The 19,766-nt window shown below is 42.6% G+C and overlaps 2 protein-coding genes across 3 annotated transcripts; one reads left to right on the top strand and one right to left on the bottom strand.

Moving 5' to 3' along the window:
• Positions 1 to 249: 249 nt before the first annotated feature.
• Positions 250 to 3,820, bottom strand: LOC133930670 (mechanosensitive ion channel protein 10-like). Its single transcript, XM_062377365.1, has 5 exons — positions 2,401 to 3,820; positions 2,191 to 2,314; positions 1,181 to 1,474; positions 885 to 1,087; positions 250 to 649 (listed from the first exon to the last, which is right to left on the bottom strand). Exons 1-5 carry the CDS (start codon positions 3,708 to 3,710, stop codon positions 373 to 375), a joined length of 2,208 nt encoding a protein of 735 aa, XP_062233349.1. The 5' UTR covers positions 3,711 to 3,820; the 3' UTR covers positions 250 to 372.
• Positions 3,821 to 18,206: 14,386 nt separating this feature from the next.
• LOC133883419 (omega-amidase, chloroplastic-like) lies at positions 18,207 to 19,521 on the top strand. 2 transcript variants are annotated; one of them, XR_009902875.1, is made up of 4 exons: positions 18,207 to 18,403; positions 18,495 to 18,581; positions 18,677 to 18,993; positions 19,075 to 19,521. XR_009902875.1 is itself a non-coding variant. In XM_062322745.1 (4 exons), the coding sequence occupies exons 1-4, from the start codon at positions 18,272 to 18,274 to the stop codon at positions 19,126 to 19,128; spliced, it is 363 nt and encodes a 120-aa protein (XP_062178729.1). In that variant the 5' UTR covers positions 18,207 to 18,271; the 3' UTR covers positions 19,129 to 19,521. The 2 variants fall into 2 exon arrangements, 1 of the variants encoding a protein (XP_062178729.1); XM_062322745.1 differs by having other exon boundaries at positions 18,904 to 18,993.
• The last annotated feature ends 245 nt before the right edge of the window (positions 19,522 to 19,766 follow it).

Raw genomic sequence — 19,766 nt, 5'->3', positions numbered from 1 at the left:
TTTCACAGCTCTGAGCATTTTGTTGTAGATAAACATTTCATAACAGCTTCGCTTGTACCTCACCAAATGGCCCCAATGGAGTCAAAGCCGTGCAAAGTTTGCAAACAAACATGATACAAACCTTCAAACTTACCATTCCCAAGGCCCAACGATGTGGAAACCTGCAAAGATAACAAACTTTTCACAGAAACAAGATCAGTTAATACATGGCTAACAAATCCATTATCTGGCACAAATGGGACCCCGAGCTGCTATCAAGCACAGTGATTTTAAAAGCTTCAGTACAGATTACAAAATTAGTAATCAGTTGTCAGGACCTTTGACATCCATGGTATGATTATCAACTCTTAGTCTAATAGTAGACCCCATCTTCTATCTGGTTTGAGCAATAGCCATGGGCAACGGATTGGGGCCAACGTAGCTGACTTCAACTTTCTGGGGCAGAAGGTGGTACTGGATGGACATCTCCTCGAATATTTTCTTTAGCTCCATGACAAGCTCAGACCTTCTGATGTTCTTCTCTCGGATATTTTGGAAGTTCATTGTGTGCTGGACAGAGAGAGATATGTTGATCTTGTTCACATCCAAGATGTCCTTTAGGTTTACCGTGTGGATAGGGTTCCAGTGAGTTGGTTTGCTCTCCAAGTACCTAAAAGCCAATAGAGCCAGTGACAATTCTTAAGATGAATCATGTTCGAACAGACAAGAAATCAAGTTCAGATAAGTTATTTTCTTTACTCATATATGCAGATTTTCATATCCATATATGAGCAATTACAACCTCTGAAATTTAAAGCATATAGAGTATTGCCTATAGATTTGCCTGCAAACAATATTTAGACTAAGATAAAGTATGAGAATACGGAGTAAGTTTGAGAATTCACCCTTTAATTCTGGACTTCAAAGCTCCAATGGTCTCGATCGAAGTTGAAACATCAATGGCGAAATCAATTGTGTCGTACATGTTTGGGCTTCGGTAAAAGTTGCTGATTGGCTTTGTGGACAATACAGAGTTTGGATAATATATCTTCTCATTGTCATTCTTCAATAAAACAGTAGTTAATATATTCATTTCTTCGACAACCATCTAGCACCAGTGTAGATACAAGTCAGAAACATAACTTAGCATGAAAGATCAGTGGAAACAGGAACCAGAAAAAAAAAGTGATTTAGAAGTGACCTGCACTCCATCAATAACGCAGCGATCACCAACATCAAAGGGATGCATGATGAATACAAATATAAGCGCCTCAAATACAGTCTTGCAGGCATTTCCAAATATGAATACCACAACTAGAAGCTGGGATGAGATGACAACAAGGATTTTGGTTGTCGCAATGCCCATAAACAGTAGTGTGACGATAATGATTATAATAATAACTAAAACGCTGATGAGGTTGTGAAGTTGCATAACTGCGGTCTTTGTGTCATTCAGAGAATGAGCTAGTGCTTTGCGGTCAAGGTATGCTTTTACCTGTCAGTGAAACAGTAATCAGGCAAGCAAAGAGATAACCTTCAAATACAAATCAAGTCTATCCGCGTCGGAGCATCAAAATTTATAAGACACAACATGTTTTGCTATTTCAGATCAGCATGTGTCCTTTCACTCAATAAAGAGTTAATGATTTGCAGGGGAGCAAAAAAATGAAATATAAATTTGTAGGCGGGATTTGCCCAGTTGCCACTATTTACATTGGAGCTTTGACAAAATACCACCCCTCTCTCACTGACACATAGGACCACCTATGTCAATGACATGTGGGTCACGATGTCAAATCTTCGAAATGCAGCTAAATTAGTGGCATACAAGCAATTTTCCCAATTTTTAGATGCCAAAAGAACTAGGCAGGATGATCGTAAAGCAACAATGTAAAGCTCAAACTGCAACTTAAGTTATGTTTGCAGGCACCACTCAACTACACATTTTGCTACTATTAAACAGTACTCAGAACTCGCAATTATGGCTGCATTGACACACAAACCTCAAATAGGACAAGACAGGGGCGGACGTAGCTGAGCAACTGAGTGGAGGCATTACCACTATTGAATACAGAATTATTCTTTGTCGAATACAAAAGACTAAAGCAAGATTTCAAATATGACCCCACTATATCATCGGATAAATGCCCCAATAAATTCTGAAATGGAAGAAATATGTAAATTGTAAAACGAAATCAAGTTTTCCATTACCACCCAATTCTTCAGAGCAGACTTTTTTATCTTTCCAGTCTCTGATGCTCCCTCAAACATCGGAATCACCAAGTCCACCTCCTCCTTGGTGAAAAATCTCAGCAGATCCACCTCCTCAATGTACCTATGTAAACAATCGAAAAGAATTACACATGTTGAGGCATGCCTGCAGATAAGAAATGGCTACTGGACAACTAATAGCAGTCTCACTTATAGCCGGGCCTTGCAACATTCTTGAATATGGCATGGGCCGCCGCCTTTGCCTCCCACTCACTATTTATCTCCTTATCCTTCTGTTCCATGCCATCAACATCATCAAAGCTCTCAATAGTATGAGAGATGGTTGACAGCCTAGAGCTTCGGATTGCTGTCATCAGCCCTTTCATCGTCCATGCTGACACCTTCTCCTGGCTCATCCTCCTCAGCTTGGTGACATCTATCACCTCTGGCACACCTTTCTCCTCCTTCGCCCGGCTGAGGCTCACCCGCCCAAGCCCGCTGCCCTCCCTCCCCACATGCTCCGCAAGCTCCATCACCGGCGGGCCCGACAACGTCTGCAGCACGTACTGGTGGAACACGCTCTCCTGGATCCGATCAAAGAACGTATTCCTATGGAACGTGGAGGCGACCACCTTCATGAGGAAGGTCTTGACCAGCCAGATGACCGAGCCGATGAGCACGGAGGCGAGGAACCTGGAGACGTAGTTGAGGATCCTGGCGGTCTTGGGCGGGCGGCCGACCTCGCGGTCGAAGAGCTGTGACCACGCGATGAGCACGAGCGCGAGCCAGAGGCAGACCTGGAAGCTCTTCTTGAGCCCGAAGACGAAGTAGAGCACCTTGGTGCGAAGCAGGAAGTTGCGCTCGACGACGAAGACGAGGAGCATGACGAACCAGTGGCTGACGAGGTGGCCGGAGAAGACGGCGATGACCATGACGCACCACTTCCAGATCTCCAGCCCCCAGACGACGCGCCCCTGCAGCGGCTGTACGACGAGGCTGACGACGAGGAGCGCGAGGAAGAGGACGAGCACAGAGAGCTCGATCGCGAGGCGGGTCCTGCGGCGGCACCGCGCCGCGGACGCGGAGGCGGGCGCGCCGCCCTTGCGGAAGAGGTCCTCATCCTCGTCGGCGTCGGCGGGGGTGTGCGGGGTGGAGACGGCGGCCGCGGTGACGCATCCCGCGGCGCGAGGCGTCTGGGTCGAAGCGGCGGGGTGGACGGGGGAGGGGTGGGAGGAGCCGGGGTGGGGCGGGGTGGGCGGCTCGACGAAGCGGGACTTGGGCTTGGAGATGGAGGAGCGGCGGCGGAGGAGCGCGGCCGAGGCGGGAGGCAGCGGCGGGCGCGAGGGGCTTGAGGTCGGCGGCTTCTCGGGGATTTGCGAGGGCTTGGGGGGCTCGGCCGCGGGGTTCGGCTGCCGCTGCTGGTGGTTGCTTGCTAGAGGCGGCGGAGGGTGGTCGGGCGGGATGAGGAGGACGAGGTCGGCATTGGAGGGCGCGGCGGGCTTACCGGTAGTTGGGTCCATCGCCGAGCCGCGGTGGAGGAGGGAAGCGAGGTGGCGGCGGGGTTGCGGGAGCGGGAGTGGAGTGAACGAAGACGCTGTCACAGCTAACACTTTGGTGCCGTTTGGATATATGGAAATGGGGGTTGAGATAGGAAAATAGAAGGTGAGATGATTTTATTTTTTTTTGTTTGGATAGAGGGTTTGGGGAAAATATGAGGTTTTGGAAATAGGAGGTTTTGGAATGGGATAGGAGTCCTCTTTTTCCACTGCTTAAAACCCGCTGGTGGGTGTGGATTTGGGCGGGTATGACGAGCGACGGCAGCAATAAGGGTATTTTTATCTAATAAAATTCTTATCTCATTTTCAAACCTAACTTATTTAAACGTGATATAAATCTATAATTTTCATATCCCTATCCCTAACCCACCATTTCGTATCCCATCTCACATCCATATCCCAAACCCACCTCTATCCAAACGCCACATTTTCGTTTAGAATTGAGTAGAGCTCTACTAATAGCAGTTTTTAGTTTTTTATAAAATCTGTGAAACTAATTCTCTAAAATAAATTAGAACTTGAGGATTAAAAAAATAGTTTATCTGATTAACTTTTCACATAGAATTACTACTCAACATATTTTATTTTAAAAAATCACTATAACCATAAAATCACTTTAAAAAATATTATCCACAAAAAATTTAGAACAGATAGAGTACTATCAAATTGATCCTGAGTAACGTGTAAGATGCATTGGTGACGTGGTGGGAAAGAAGAGCTGGACGGACGGAGGTAGTAAGAAATTTTATAAGAGCCTCAGCGCAAAAAAACCCGTGAGATTTTGATCGACTTGACACATGTCACAAGAGCGGTATCACATTTTATATAAAAAAATCGATAAAGGTAGGGTGGCCGTTTTCGAAGTTTGACTCGCGAGCCCAGCTGGTAAAAAACTGAAAAGGATACTACAGCTGTATTCAGTAGCGAAGAGTCAAAAAAAAAAACTGAAAAGGACGGTGCTTCACCTCGGCCTGCGCCGCTTTCACGCGGTTGGGTCGTGCCGTTGGTTCGCTCGTTTTGCAGGGTCACGCCGGGTTTCACGCTTCATGATTCCTGTATCTTCAGGGGCAGATCTTCAGGGGCTGCGGGGCTCTAAGGGCTGTTTGATCGAGCCCACGCCAGTCCCGTCAAAATTGGCGAGCTAAATTTTTAGTGGAGGATTCGGTCGCCTATGATTTTACTAACTGCGGTCGGATGCTAAGAACCAACTCACTCACATCCCTGCATCCATCCAAACGGGCAAGGTCAACGCTATTTGTTTGGCCATGCGAGTGCTAGCTTCAATCAAAACAGTCCCTAAGCTCCTCTACCCTCGGGGTGATCCATGAGAAGAAATAGAGACATCATAAGACCAACTCCAACCCAAACGCTATTCTTCCCGTAAAATACTGTAGTGTCTGTTTTGCTGCTCTAAGTTGTATCGGCCTCCAATGGAGACTCCGAATCAGCTTTTTCGCTGCTGCAGTGATACAGCTGGGATGGAACGTTTGGCAAATTTGCAGTGTACTATAGAGAGCCTTAATACTGTGCATTGAGCATGTGTGTGGGTTTGAGGGAAGGGGAAGAATAACAGAAAGTAGGAAATAGGATGGCTGTTGGAGATAGAAAAATAGGAGATACTGTAATAATGTTAGGGGATACTGTAATAGTATTATAAAGGATAAATTTTTAAAGTTTCTGTTGGAGATGACCTAACCAGAGATTTCAATTTTGTTTTATAATTTTTTTTCACGCGTGAAAAGATTGAAATTCATAAAAAATTATTGAAATTTTGGATATTTTTTATCTATGCTCTATGAGCCCCACATGTTAATAAAATAAAATTCTAGAATTAGATATTTCGCTCCTCTCTAAAATTCGCAAAAATGCGTCAAAATTTTGGTAAAATTTTAATTCCTAGATAGGAGAGAGGAGAAAATGGAGAGCGAGAAGAAGAGGGGCTGGGGAAAGGAGATGAGCCCCTTAGCAATCCATCATGCATTCGCCACTGGAGGAAAGAAAATCAAACCAAGATGGTACTGTTTTGTGAGAAAGTAAATTAAAATGTATCTTGATTTATTTATAATGAATGATCGATAAGATTGTAGTTTTAGTTTTATAAGTTTTTTTTTCTTAAGCATGTATATATGTTACAAATATAATCATGTTTGACCTAAAGTGAAAATGAAATGGAGTCTATATTTTTATCTCTGAATCCAAAAAATTTGTACTTACCAGATAGTTTGGTGTGTAGAAAATTGTACACACCGAATAATCTGGTGATTATATACAGTGCACGTCAGAGTATTCTTTCTTTGATGCAAAATTTGAATGTTGTACCGGATGGTCCGGTGTTCAAAGGATATAAACACAAAACCATTTTTTATAGAAGTCTATTTTTTTGCCAGAGAGAAAATGCATACCGGATAGTCCAGCGATGAGAAAAGTTAACACCGAAGACTTCACTGGACCATTTAAGAGAGATGTTGCAAAATGAGGTCTGATGTAGTTGTACTTACCGGATGACCCAGTGATGGATCTTATACTCACTGAATAGTTCAGCTTTTCATGAGGTTTTCAGAGAAGGAAATATTGTACCCACTAGATGGTCCGATGTTCAGAGGTTGTACATATCGGAACATACTGTGTTCATAATTTTTCATGATTTTGGTCATTCGACAGGGATTTTAATTTGGGCTGATTAGATATGTTTTTGAAGGTTTGGAGAAACATGTTTACTCATCTAATGTTGTACATGTGATGGATGCAACTTGGTGATCGACAGTGGGATAATCAGAGCTAAGCAGAAGGTTTGGTGCTGGATGATCAAGGAGGTCGGGCGAAGTCAAGAGTAGTCCTAGTTGTTTACATGGAGGACAAGCAAAGTATGAAAGAAAGGATGAAGACGACTTAGTGACAAAGTCAAACGAAAGGGATATCGTTGTCACGTCTCAAATTCTATAATTGCGTGATTAAGCTTAATCATGCATCATTAGCGTCATAATTAATTTCATGATAAATTATTTTGGTACACTATAGCACTTCGTTCTGAATCATTTGGATGAGAGAAAGAAATTCAAGAGAGAGAAAAAAAATCGCAGTTAAAATGGACTCTTTCTCTAGCATGCGAGCCCCACATGTGGGCCAACCACCCCTTGGGCAGCACCACCTGCCCCTCCCTCAGCTCACTCTCTCCCTCACCGTGCTCCCCACCAGCCACAACAGCAAGAGCTCTCCCTCTCACTCTCTCTCAAGCTCCCTCTCTCTTTCTCCCTCAAAATTTGACCTCAAGACTTAGAATCGAGGTATGCATACGGTACTCATGCATTACTTAGCTCCTAAGCTTCTCATCCATCCAATTCATTTTTCTCGAAAGATTCGAGCCGGTTTTAACTCGTTTTGGTGTTTAAGGTTGAAACAAAAAGAACACCAGATTTCTTCCCCTCACGAGCGTTTCACTCCATTTACTTCATCACCCTATGGTCCTCAACCTCCATAAGCACTGTGGGTAAGTCCATTAGGCTTCTATTGGCATGAATTCGTGATTTTATTGGTCGATTTTATGATGGAGTGAAGTTCATGAGTTCTTGAGATTTTTGACCAAATTAAAGAATTTGAGGAGACTTAGTTAGGAATCATATTGCTAGGTTGATGAGTGAATTCTAAACTCTCTAAATTATCTCAAAAATATCTCTCTTTGGATTGGAGAAGCTCGCGAATTAAATTGGCATTTTTCCTCGTGAAGAATAGCTGTTCTGGAAAGTCTGGAGACTCTAGAAAATTTTTCAGAGACTCCGCAGTCTGAAGACTCTACAAAAATTTGTGGATACTCCACAAAAATGCGGAGTCTACACAGAAATTCACGGAGGCTCCACAGTTACTGTTTATTAGGCGAGTTGAGATTTGTAAAATTCATAATAAATTCTATGTAGCTCGAAAAATTATAAAACTAATTTTGTTGGTTTCATAGTAACCTCCTCTACCTATTAAAAATATCCCCAGCTGTTAAATAATTAATTAATATTTTGGGATGAGTTAATTAGGTTAAGGCTTCACCGTTAATTCTTTGCAAGTCCAAAATTGGTGAATCCAATTTTACTAGTCTTCTTATGACTTGTTTTAGCTAGGAGAAAGGTTTTCATGCATTATAACGCATAATGTTATGGCATTTCATCATATGCTTATTACGGTGTATTCTTTTCTTTAGTGATCATCGTGTCGGAGAGTGACGGGTTTCTGCGGGCAGGTTTTGTGGTTGATCTTGTTTTAAAGAAGAGCAACAAGACAAGCATCTAAGCATACTCTATCTACTACTTTGGATCTCATATGATATAATTTGATAAATTATACCGTATATATGTTTGCATAATTAGAGTTCTACAATAGGGTGATATAGGTAGAATCTATGTTGATTTGCGTTGCCTCTACCTTGAATTATTGTTGATCTATGTCCTTGTACCCTGGGTTTAATACTATGTTGTCTAACTTAAAAGTGATACGAGATGCTTAGCAATGCATTAGGTTATCAGTAGAAGTCGAGCGGTGAAATGTTTCATCGTTCGTGAGCTTAGGCTTTAATTACTATCACAAATTATAATATTGTTGGGTTGATGATGTTGATTGGATGAGCTGTGAGTATGATGCGAGATGTGGGTGATGTTAGGGGTATCTTCTGGCCCGGAGGAGTTCCTTGAGGTAGTTCAGGAGAGGAGCCCGGATGCCGTAGACCGTTTGCATCGTTTAAAGCCGTCCGTCGGTGCAGTTGGCTTTAGCACTTTTTTGTATTTACCACATGCCGCATATGGGAACGATAAGCCAAGTACCATAAATCGCCACGTTCATTTGACTCATGCGCTCGGGATGTGATCAAGGACTTTGTAGAGGCACCTGAGATCCGCTAGTAAGATGTCGGACGCTTAGGGTCTTAGGTGGCCTCCACATATATCAGGTATGGGCATAAAGGTTCGGGGTGGGTACGTGAAAGACTGATATGTGAATCATCACTCGCAACCAACGAGTTTTGTGGGCGGTGATCTCGTGTCGTGTGGGTCCAGGAGTACTCCCCTGCAGGGTGTAAAATCAATTCAAATTATCGCGCTCTCGGTTATCGAGCAAGCTTTTGTTCATTTATGTCGGTCGTAGAGTCACAAATATGGGATAATATGTGGTGGTTTTGTATGTTGGGACATGGCGGTTATGGTTTTATCTTACACTTATGTTTATATTGATCCAGTTACATTTAGGTTTTAGATGTTGTTTACAGAATAGTTTTGGTTTAGACACTCTAGAGTAGATGCTCACATGTTTATATCAAAAGTTTGCTTTCGCTTATGAAGTTACTTAACCATGTGGCCGTTTTCTTGTTATCAATCAAATGCATAAAACTTGGAGTCGGTCTATGTATATGTGATCTATATAGATTAAGTCTTGCGAGTACCTTCATATTCATGCCTGCGCTTTCAGTTATGCTGGTGAGTTAGAGGCGGTGTTTGGCCGCTTCATACTTGCCGATACCAGTGGTGGGTAAGAGTAATGCATCCTACTCTTGGATGTCGAGCTTTTGGGAATAGGATCTAAGGGCATGTGACTCTATTTTCTCTTTTATTGTATAGGTTTAATCTTCCGCTACGTAGTTGTCTCTTTTGTTGTAAATTGATGAAAATAGTTGAATACTTAAGAACTTATAATGTAATGTTAATTATTTGCTCTCTCTTAAACTTTGTTGTGATGTGTATGTTGGAAAAGTATGTGTTCCGATTTTGGATATAAAAACGTGCCGGAACTATTAGGATGATATTATGTTTAATCATCAAGGTTGTCATTATATTTAATGATCCTTCTGATGATTAATTAGAATACTGTTTGGATGATTTCTCATATCGGTGCAAGTGACAAGATGACTCGAAGGATCGAGAGCGTGAGAGATTTGCTGACAGCTGTTTCTAAGTTTTAACAAGCCTAACATGGCAAAATGATGTAACGGGAAAGCTTGGTTGCACTTTCTCTAAAACCGGTTTGGTTGGGATGGTGTCGTTTATCGGTTTTGCTTCCGTGTTTCTTCTTCCTTCACATGTCATGCTTCTTCTTTACATATATAGCCCGATGTTTCTTCCTTCCTTTCGCTATCGACTCTGTGTTTCTAACTTTCTCGTGTTTCTTGCTTCCTTGTTTTATATAGTCTCGTGTTTTTTTATAGGACCTTTACGGTGCCTAATACTACTTAGTAGTTAGTAGGGAGACACTAAATATATATCAAACCTAACCGTTGATTTATCAGGATATTTTGTAATTACCCTGTTGAGATATTTACTTAATTAGTCTGCCATCAAGCGGTAATGGGTCTTCTTCGAATCGTTACTGTCGTCACGAGAATGGGGCTCGATTCGCCAAGGTCAGCCGTGAGTCCCCGCCGCCAACTAAGGAGCCTGTGCCGCAGCCCGGTCGTTGCGCCGTCAACGAGACACCTCTCGCCGCGAGCTCGTGCCGTTGCCGCCCAGGTGGGACGTTGATATGAGCTTGCGGATGTCTGTTCACCGGAGCATCTTGCTGGGCTCGCATGGATTGGTCGGATGCTTCCTCATGCGAGCACCTGAATCCATCCTCCCTTGCGATCATGTGGCGCCGCCCAACCTTCCAGCGCGGCCAAGCCGGTCCACTGCCCCACCGACCATCTACGCATGTGGGGGGAGGGGGCGGCGTTCGATGGGATGGACATCTAGGTGGCGGCGGCTATAGTTTTGTATGATTGGGATTGGATGAATTAAATGAATGTTTTACTCGTGTGACATGGAAGAACACATATGGACGAAAATTAATCAATCTCAAAATTAACAAATAAATAAATCAGTTCTTAATATGTTGCCTTACTACATGCACAAAATACTAACACGCCATTATTTTTTTCCTATAATATCTTTAACCTGCTAATACTAGTTATAAATACTAATATACTAGTGATGGGAGTTATCATTAGTATAGAATATATCTTAACCATGGGATGAAAGGGAATGAACAGCTCAGTTGCTTTTGCTGGCATTGTAAAGGTCCTCTTTTTTATAGTGGAAAGGAAATCAAACCAAGATTACGAAGCGCAGCACAATAGCCACACAATATCTTGAAGCTCAGTTTCGAAGCGTGGAAGCAGGGGAAGTTGAAGTAAATGCGTGGGGTGATGCACTAATGATTCGTCCGATGCCCGTTTCGCTCGGTTGGGTTGTGGTCGTGCCGTTTATTGGTTTGATTTTGTGATTCTTCTTCCTTCATGCCTCATGCTCCTTTTTTACAATCTCGTGCTTCTTCCTCTTCTTATGATCTCGTGTTTCTTCCTCTCTCTCTCTCTCTCTCTCTCTCTCTCTCTCTCTTTGTAGTCTCTGCTTTTTATGATGGAAAGAATATCGAAGCAGCGCTTCCGTTTTGATATTCAAGATAAACCGAGTACCTCTCACATAATGCAGCAATGTCCAACCTGGAATTCATGGCCCTGGTTATTGCCAAATCTAGTTAATCTTGACTTACCACTGCAGCAGCACCCAAACCTTCTCGCCAATTCATCTCTTCCTATGCTTTTGTCCACGTTTTAGAACTTTTGGTCCGTTAGCTCTCAAGCACAGTTACCACCTTGATGCTAAGACACGGTTGAAACTAGCTCAGGAAAGAGTCATGATTGAGATTACTGCTACCAACGTTATTGGTAGCTGATTGAGAAAAGGTTATGAAAGTTCAGACGCCACTTCGAATATACTAGTAATCCCTTCCTTTCATTTCAAAATATAAGGGCATCTTAAATGGTTGTGGATAGTTGTTATTTCTTAGCTGGCAGAGTACATTTCTCAATGTGATGACTAACACGATTTTACATATTTCACAACAGAGATATGGAAGTCACTACTAGCACTTGAATAAAAGCGATGGAGAACTAAGTACTTGCAAGTCACATCAGCATCTCTCTTCTATGTGAGTTATAGAGATTTGTGAACTGCAGGACTCACATAAATTTTAAAAAATATGCTCTCTCAGTTAAGAGATGATAGCTATCTATAGTTATTGGAGATGCCTTTAGATGAGGTTTGATCTGGTGCGGTCTTCAAGATTATACTTTGATCATTAATTTCCACTAGGTTGTATTACTCATAACAATAAAATCATAACCAAATAAAAGGATTTTCAAATATAAATCTAATGATATCGATTTTGTATCATAAAATCTATAAATTATTGAGCTAATTAATTGTTGGTCAAAGGTGAGGAAATTTGAATCTTAAAATGCGTGCATGGGGTAAAAGAAAATAGAGGGAGTACTAAACTTGTAGACACAGATGATAACTGTCTGCCCCAAATGCCCCTTTTCTGCAGCACTAAGGTGCAAAGGGTTAAACAACTTTTTATAGGGTGCTCACTAACCACATATTGTTGGTCCTTTTTATGTGCTTGAATATGTATCTTTAGTTATTTCCTCAAGAAAGAAATGTATCTTCAGTGTGACTGCTTGGTTCAGAGGTAAAGCGCAGAAAGTAAGGACTACAAATGGCAATCGATGCCTATGGTCTGTGAAGATTCTAACTCGTCGGAAACAATGTCACATTCAGCGCTGGTGAAGCCTCGTAGACGCTAAACAAAGAGAAACTAGCAAATGGAATGTCAGGACAAATGAGGTGACGCAAGCTTTGCACCAAATGGTGTAAGTTGGCGTATATGCGTAGAATGTGATGTGACATTTAGATATTATAGTTTGTATTTAGTCTTCACAGGTTGATAAGAGAATAAAATTTTATAAGATTCGGTGTCACAGAAAGATACTTTTTGTGTATATTACATGTCTTTTTTTATACGTACCAACTATTAGATAAAAAAAATGATATAGATCAGAATCTCGTAAAGATCTTTTAATCTTATAAAATTTCTTTTACGCTGATAAGGGTAAAGACCAGAGCAGCAGCTGGTCGCGCCGTGCCTGCCTGGTGCCTGGGATCGGGTTGCACGCTTTCACGGCTCGTGTTTCTCCCAAGTCGGGTGGAATGGAAAATGAAACCAAGATGGTGCTTCCGTTTTGAAACTCCATTAAAGAGTGGTACTGTAATAAATAAAACAAGGGCCGCTGATAGGTGGTGCAGCAGCATCAGCGTGCGCTGCGGAGTCATTGGTCCTAGTTATTGCCAAATCAGATCTCTCCTGACCTTACCAGTCACCATTGCAGCATCACCACAGCACCTCACATACTAATCTCTTCGCATGCTTTTAACTTCTTGAGTAAACTTTGTTACTTAAGGAGTAGCAGCAATAGTTATATCTCCGTTCTTAAATAGATATAATTTTAACAATTTGATTTTATTTTTAAATAGATATTATTTTAGATTTTTAAGATAGTATTTTACTAGAGTATATATATTAAAGACTATTAAAAAAATAATATTTTAATTTAATAGGTGTGGTGAATTTATAATTTATGTATCATTGATTTAACAATAAAAAATTAATAGAGCTAAACATATCATATATAAAAAATTTATTATAACTTTATTTTGTATGACAAAGGCCAAAACGACAATAAAAAAAAGAAAATTAGTAATAGTTATTAAATGCTCTGCCTCCGATCGCACTTTGGACCCAATGGGTGCGCGGCAGGAGCAGGGGTTAACGATAATTAATCAAGTGGATGCGATCATGCATTGAAGCTAGCGCCGTAAAGCTGACCTGCTCCATCATGCTTGGACAGGCAAAACGACGGCCGTCGTGCTATCTTACTCTGCGATGCGATGGCTCCCGTACCTATTCCCGGCATGAAACCCCTGCGGCGCGTGGGCGCACGATGCCCTTTACGAGCTAGTGGACGCCCAGTCCGTGACGCCGCTATCTGCGTCCGCAGTCCGCAGGTGTAGAAAGCTGGGCGCCCGCGCGCCGGCGACTTGCGACCAAGGTTGCCAGATGTTCATATATAGTTATCTTAGAATCATACGATCCTACTAGAACATTCGTATTGATCCGTTGATTTTTAATTTTATAGTATCACGATCCTATGTATATTATCAAATGGAATCGTGTCCGATCACATAGGATAAGTAGGATCAAGTGTAGGGTCCCAATCCTAACAAGTCTTATTGTCACCGTCTAAACCAGTTAACACTTATGCGTAATCAGATTAAATGATTGAGTTATGATAAAACGGTATTTAAAATTAAGTTAAATTGAAATTTATGTCAATAAGTGTACTTAATTTTTTACAAAAATTAATTAAATTTATCAAATTAACACTATAGACATCCATTTCTTATAACCTATTGCAAATTTTATATTAAACATATGTATTTTCTAAAATATGATATAATCATAATTCTGCAGCCCGACCCTATCCAACCTTGCTTGCGATGTACAGCTATGTGCGTTCGTGGCGAGACGAGTGTCGTCGCAGCGGCTGAACATCATGTATCGTGGGCTCCACAGACAGCAGCGATAGCGTCGTGGTCAAGTGGATGAGCCTGTAGAGCAGGGCAACACCACGGCAACGGGTCCTAGCCTCCCAGGTCCTATCCCGCGTGAGGGCGCGAGCCGCATGCCTCACCTGTACTACACAGGTACCGACGCTGTTCAGCTGGTATCCCTTTTTATAGGTCTCCTAATACGAGTACAAGCATAGTATATGAACATGTGCCAAACTCATATTCACCACACATATGCACGCACACACATCTAAGCACACACCAGAACTACACATATACACAAAAACGAAGAACACATCCTTTGTAGAGGTCGACATTGTGGCTTCACGTGAGCAAGCGAGGCTATTGCAACACCCGTCGATACCCATCATCTAACCCGGGTGGGTGGGCTGCACAACGACAGCACCCACCACCACGCTACAAGCATGTTTACATTCAGCTGATATTCGATGATTTGACTATAGAGTATCCAGCACGGATCGACTAATCGATCGACGCGTGGACACTTTTGCTTCCCCTCTCTATTGGGCTCCTATTGTAGAGAGATGGTCCCCTATATGTGTAGTGAAACATGTGTAAATTGGTCTATCGTCGCGCAGATGGTCGGGGAGATTGGGCATCCAGTCCGAATATGAAACAGTCCCACCTTTGATCTCGGCAGATGTTTGCTGCTCTGGTTTTTGGCATCAAGTTCTTTTTATAAAATCCAATAAATTGTTATATTAAAGAACTACTCCAAACTAAGGGCTTGTTCGGAAACAAAGTATTTGTAGTGTTTTTAGGAATACCATAGTTTGTCAAAAATATCATGGTATAGGAAACTTTGATGTGTTTGGATATAAAAAATATTGTAGTTTTATAAACCGTAGTATGCCTAATATCATGATATTTTTTTGATTTGGATTTTTTAAAAAAAATATGCTCATAACCTCTTTTTTCCCCGAACCGAGCAAAGCCTCCCACTGATTACTTTGCGCCCACCGTGTACTTTACCCTTTACACATATATACCATACAACAACATGTTGCTTCAAACATTTAATTAGCAACTATCCGATTAAATAGATAACAAATTTAAACATAATGAACAATAAATAGTAGCCAAGGATAAATAGCGCATATTCGAACATGAGAATTTTATCAAAGCATTCAACATAAATAATGCTACTCATATTCAAAATAACATAAACCATGGCAACCATTATAAGGTGGGATAACACAAGAAATATATCAACATGTGTTAAGTTATTTAGTGCAGGTTACCGGATTAATGACCATCCAACGCCAATAGCTTAAACACATCATCAACTAGTGTGACAATATCAAATTAGAGTTCTAGACCACAGTTAACAAGTTCAATGTATCGATTATCTAACAATTAAACAACTAGTATATAACAAATGTTTCAATTTATCAAGCAGAACATATATAACAATTTAATTGCTAACAGATAAACAAAACAATATAACATAATATGAAATTATACACAACTAATCTCCATAAGCCAGCAATCATCATCGTGCATAAAAACCCACCGTACTAGCATACAATTCTTTCCAATATCAGCATATAGATTAATAGGCATACAATATAGCAAAATTGTAAGATTAACTTTAAAAGGCAACATGGATGGTCTTATTTTCCATCAACGAAGCTGAATGCAAGGCACACTAATGTGTTATCCTAGAAAATAGAGACACCCCTCTTTGTCGAGGTCAAGGGGTGAGTGTTTTCGGAGATATAATACCTAGCACCTGCAACAGGTATCCAATGAGCAATAATCACTGCAACAGCAAGGATCCCACTCTGGGCCAGGGAAGCTGATGTCAATAGCCAGACCCAACAACATGCGCAAAGGACATGTCCAACGCGCACACGCACATGCGCAGGAGCATGAATGCACAAGTGCAACAAAGTTGCGAACCAAGTGAGCATCGTACAGGGTCTAGAGGCCACAGTGGCCGACGCACACACACGCGACAGAGCAAGAAATGCACACGAAGGTGCGAGCACATAGAGACACCACCACAAGTTCGGCGAATACACGACCACCAGAGCCCGCACACAAGGCTGAGCATCCAAAAATTGAGCCAGCAAAGACCTCAGACAGGCGGCCAACGTGCGTCATATCAGGGCCCACCTCCAAGGAGGTGAGCCGACGACGCTTTGGGCACCACCAAGCCAAGATGGAAGAAATTGCCGGAGATCAAGAGGAGCTCAAGGTGGAAGATGAGGAGAGATCGATTCCATTCGGATCCAACTGAGGAAAAGGAAGACCTGCACGCCCCATATATACTCGATCGAGAGAGGGAGAATCGGCTCCATCCCCATCGGCCAGAGACTGAATCAAGGTCATCGTGCCCGGCTAGGGCGAAGCAGTCCCAGGCGGCACCACCACCTCTACTCCTCCCCCTCCTCTACTTTGGATAAGGGCGCTCGACTTTGGTTCTGGGCTGCTCAGCCTTTTGGCCTTGTTGCGGCTCAGTACTGAGAGGCACAAACCAAGTTTCCTTTTTTTGGTTTTGAAATTTATTTATAAATTCAAATTTGACTCCATCCAAACTCGATTTAAAGGGGAAACCCCATAAATCCAACACAACCTTCCTCTTTACTTAAAGCATGGTGATTATTAGCACATTTTTTTTTATCTTATTTGTATAAAGTATGGCTTCTAAATACAGCTCTATCGTGTGTAACATGTATAATTACATGAGAAAATTTCTATTCATGTCCCCACACTTTTGAGCTTGTATAATGTTCTTTAAAACAACAACAAGCATGATAAAACTATCCGTAGAACAAAATACTGTAGTTTAGCGTGCAAATACCACACATCTATGTTTTTAGAATACCGTGAAATATTGTGGTATCTCATACCTCGCGCTTGAAAAACTGTAGTTTCCAAACACTAAGGTTTACAAATGTTGTAGCATTCAAACAGAAATGTATCCTAGAAGGTATTGATAGTCAAAACTTCAAATGTTTGACCGGAAAACATATTCTTAAATTCAAATAAGAAAGGTCGAAAGAAGTACTTTACTCAAAGCAGGTGGTACCAAGCTAAAGAACGAAATAAACAACAAACCTATAGCTGAAGTGTAACATGGAATCTAGATTTCGTTCGGCAAGGAATCCGAGCATTAGCAGGTGTTGCACAGTAGTAAAGTACACACTCCACAACAAGGAGTCAACAGCCCCTGCCTCGCTTTCTCCCTTGCACAGTAGTAAAGTACACACTCCACGACAAGGAGTCAAGATCCCTGATCGCCCTGCCTCCCATCAGAAGCACCGATCTCAGCATGGCTCCCTCCTCGGTCTCGCCGCCGCTGCTCCGTCCTCCACGAGCCAACAGCCAGAAGGTAGAAAACATATCGATCCCAAAGCCCAGTTCGTGCGCTTGTTCGTGGTAGCTCACTGGTTTCTGTTGTTCGCTCTCCTTTTTCTTTGCGGCTCTGCTCACGGTCCAGTACAAGGTCGCGCTGTGCCAGCTCCCGGTCTCACCGGACAAGGACAAGAACATCGCCCGCGCGCGCGCCCGCATCGAGGCCGCCGGCGCCAAGTTCGTGGTCCTGCCGGCAAGTCTTCCACACTCTCTGCCCCTGACTGTGTTTACTGCCTCAACTGACAAACCGTTAACTGCTTCTTTGACAATGTTACTTCGTTTCAGGAAATACGGAGCTGCCCCTACTCAATGGAAACCCTGCCGAGCTACGCCGAAGATATCGACGGCGGAGAGTCGCTGTCGATCTCGATGCTGTCGGAGGTCGTTGCTGCCAGAAAGATCACCATTGTAGGTGGATCCATACCTGAGAAGGCGTCCCGGCAGGTGCTCAACACCTGCTGTGTGATCGGACCAGATGGACAGATATTGGCCAAGCATAGGAAAGTAAGTAGCCGGACAGTCTGTTCTTTGCATACAAATATTTGAAATGGAACTTGCATCTAGTACTTGGATTGATCCGTGTAATGAATGCAAAAAAATAAAATAAAAATTGGACGATTTCTTATATGAAATTTAAGAATCTGTTTTCCGGCCAATACATTTCTGTGGAACCTTATGCAGAAATCCAGGTTCCATTCCATCTAGCCCTTTTCCAGCCTTTTCTCTTCAGTTATGCACTGTGTCATGATGCCATTGGAAATAGAAACTGTTCAAATCGGGATGAGAGCACCCATCTCTTCGGATAGTTATCTGACTCTCCTTTCCCCTCTACCGTTTCACTCCATCAGGGCTGTTGACAATCAGGTACTAATCCTCGTTAGCGCATAAGTTCTCTCTCGTCAGTCGTTGTACCGAAACTGGATGTAATACCAACCCTGAAATGTATTGGTTTCAGTTGTTTGTGGCAACCTGCTCGCCCGCACGAGACCCTAACGTGAAGTCAGACTACATGATCTGGGGCCATTCGAGCCTCACCGGACCGGTAAGACTAGCTCCAACAGCTTCCTTTCAGAGGTGATATTTCCGTCGTGAAGAGATTTTCGTTTCCTTCAGCGCTCTAACGGTTTTCCTTCACAGTTCCCTTCACGACGGGATTCCGAGGGTCATTCTTTTCAGAACAGGATTCTCTCTCCTTTCTCTTCGCGATTCCCCTCGAAGCTGTTGGAGATGAGAGAAAATAAAAGGAATAAGAACGGGAAAGAGAATAAGAACACTGCAAACGCTAATCTATCGCGCATACTTCTCCATCTTGACAGTTTGGATTCAACCGGGTTGGAAGCTAACTTGTGTTCCAAACTTCGCAGTTCGGTGAAGTGCTTGCAGCAGCTGGGCATGAGGAGGTGACTGCCATCGGCGAGATCGACCTCTCTGCGATACAATCTACAAGGTGCAAGGTATTAAGATTCACTCTTTCATCTTGGTTGATTATGTGATCACGAGTTGTGGTCTGTCTGACCAAGGAGAAACATGTGCAGGGAGAACCTCCCGTTGGAGACGCAGAGCAGATGAGACCTGTACCGATTGGTTGATGTCCAGAGACAGGGAGAGTCTGCAAGCAACGACGCTTGAGGAAATGCAAATGCAAATGGGTGGGGCTGAACTGCTGAAGAGGGAAGAGGTTCCAGTCAATGATACGATGCTCTGTGCTTGTGCTGCGAGATGCCTTCCTCTGTCAAGTTTTAGCATGAGGATCGTGTCCGACTCCTGTGGTATCTTGCTCTAGAACCTAGAGAAAGAGTTTGGTCGTCCCTAGTGTAGTACCGACATGTACGGCCGTTGACATGTTGGACCTGTGCATCAAATGTGTTTTGAGCTGTTCATTCGTGTCAGTTAGACAATCTCTGGCAGAGGTGACTAGTCTCTGATGTTTTTAACATGCTGTTGATGCTGTGCTGTATCGCAATCCAACTCCCCCTCTCTGAAGAAACTATGAATTGTCCTCTGTTTGCATAATTGCCATATGTGCCATGGTTCAGAACTGAGCTGTATATCTTCTGTTGGGACTTGGGAGTCCAAAGTTCAATTGCCAAAATCGCTATGCAAACGGGGATCACAACCACATCTATCGCCTCAGAAAATTGTTCCAGTGAGCTAAGCTCACTTAGTTAGGGTTCTTATGTTGAAACCTATCCATCCATATTTGAGTCCTACGCTCGACACGGATATC

The sequence above is a fragment of the Phragmites australis genome, chromosome 10 (assembly GCF_958298935.1).
Source record: "Phragmites australis chromosome 10, lpPhrAust1.1, whole genome shotgun sequence".
Classification (NCBI taxonomy): Eukaryota; Viridiplantae; Streptophyta; class Magnoliopsida; order Poales; family Poaceae; genus Phragmites; species Phragmites australis.
Note: the sequence above shows the minus strand (reverse complement) of the source record. Positions and strands in the feature narration are given on the sequence as shown.

Coding starts and splice junctions, on each gene's coding strand:
- LOC133930670 (XM_062377365.1), bottom strand. CDS start 3,710: ATGGACCCAACTACCGGTAAGCCCGCCGCGCCCTCCAATGCCGACCTC. Junction 1,088..1,180: donor GCGTTATTGATGGAGTGCAG/GTCACTTCTAAA, acceptor CACTGGTGCTAG/ATGGTTGTCGAAGAAATGAA. Junction 650..884: donor TTGAAGTCCAGAATTAAAGG/GTGAATTCTCAA, acceptor ATTGGCTTTTAG/GTACTTGGAGAGCAAACCAA.
- LOC133883419 (XM_062322745.1), top strand. CDS start 18,272: ATGCACTGTGTCATGATGCCATTGGAAATAGAAACTGTTCAAATCGGG. Junction 18,404..18,494: donor TCAGGGCTGTTGACAATCAG/GTACTAATCCTC, acceptor TATTGGTTTCAG/TTGTTTGTGGCAACCTGCTC. Junction 18,582..18,903: donor ATTCGAGCCTCACCGGACCG/GTAAGACTAGCT, acceptor CAAACTTCGCAG/TTCGGTGAAGTGCTTGCAGC.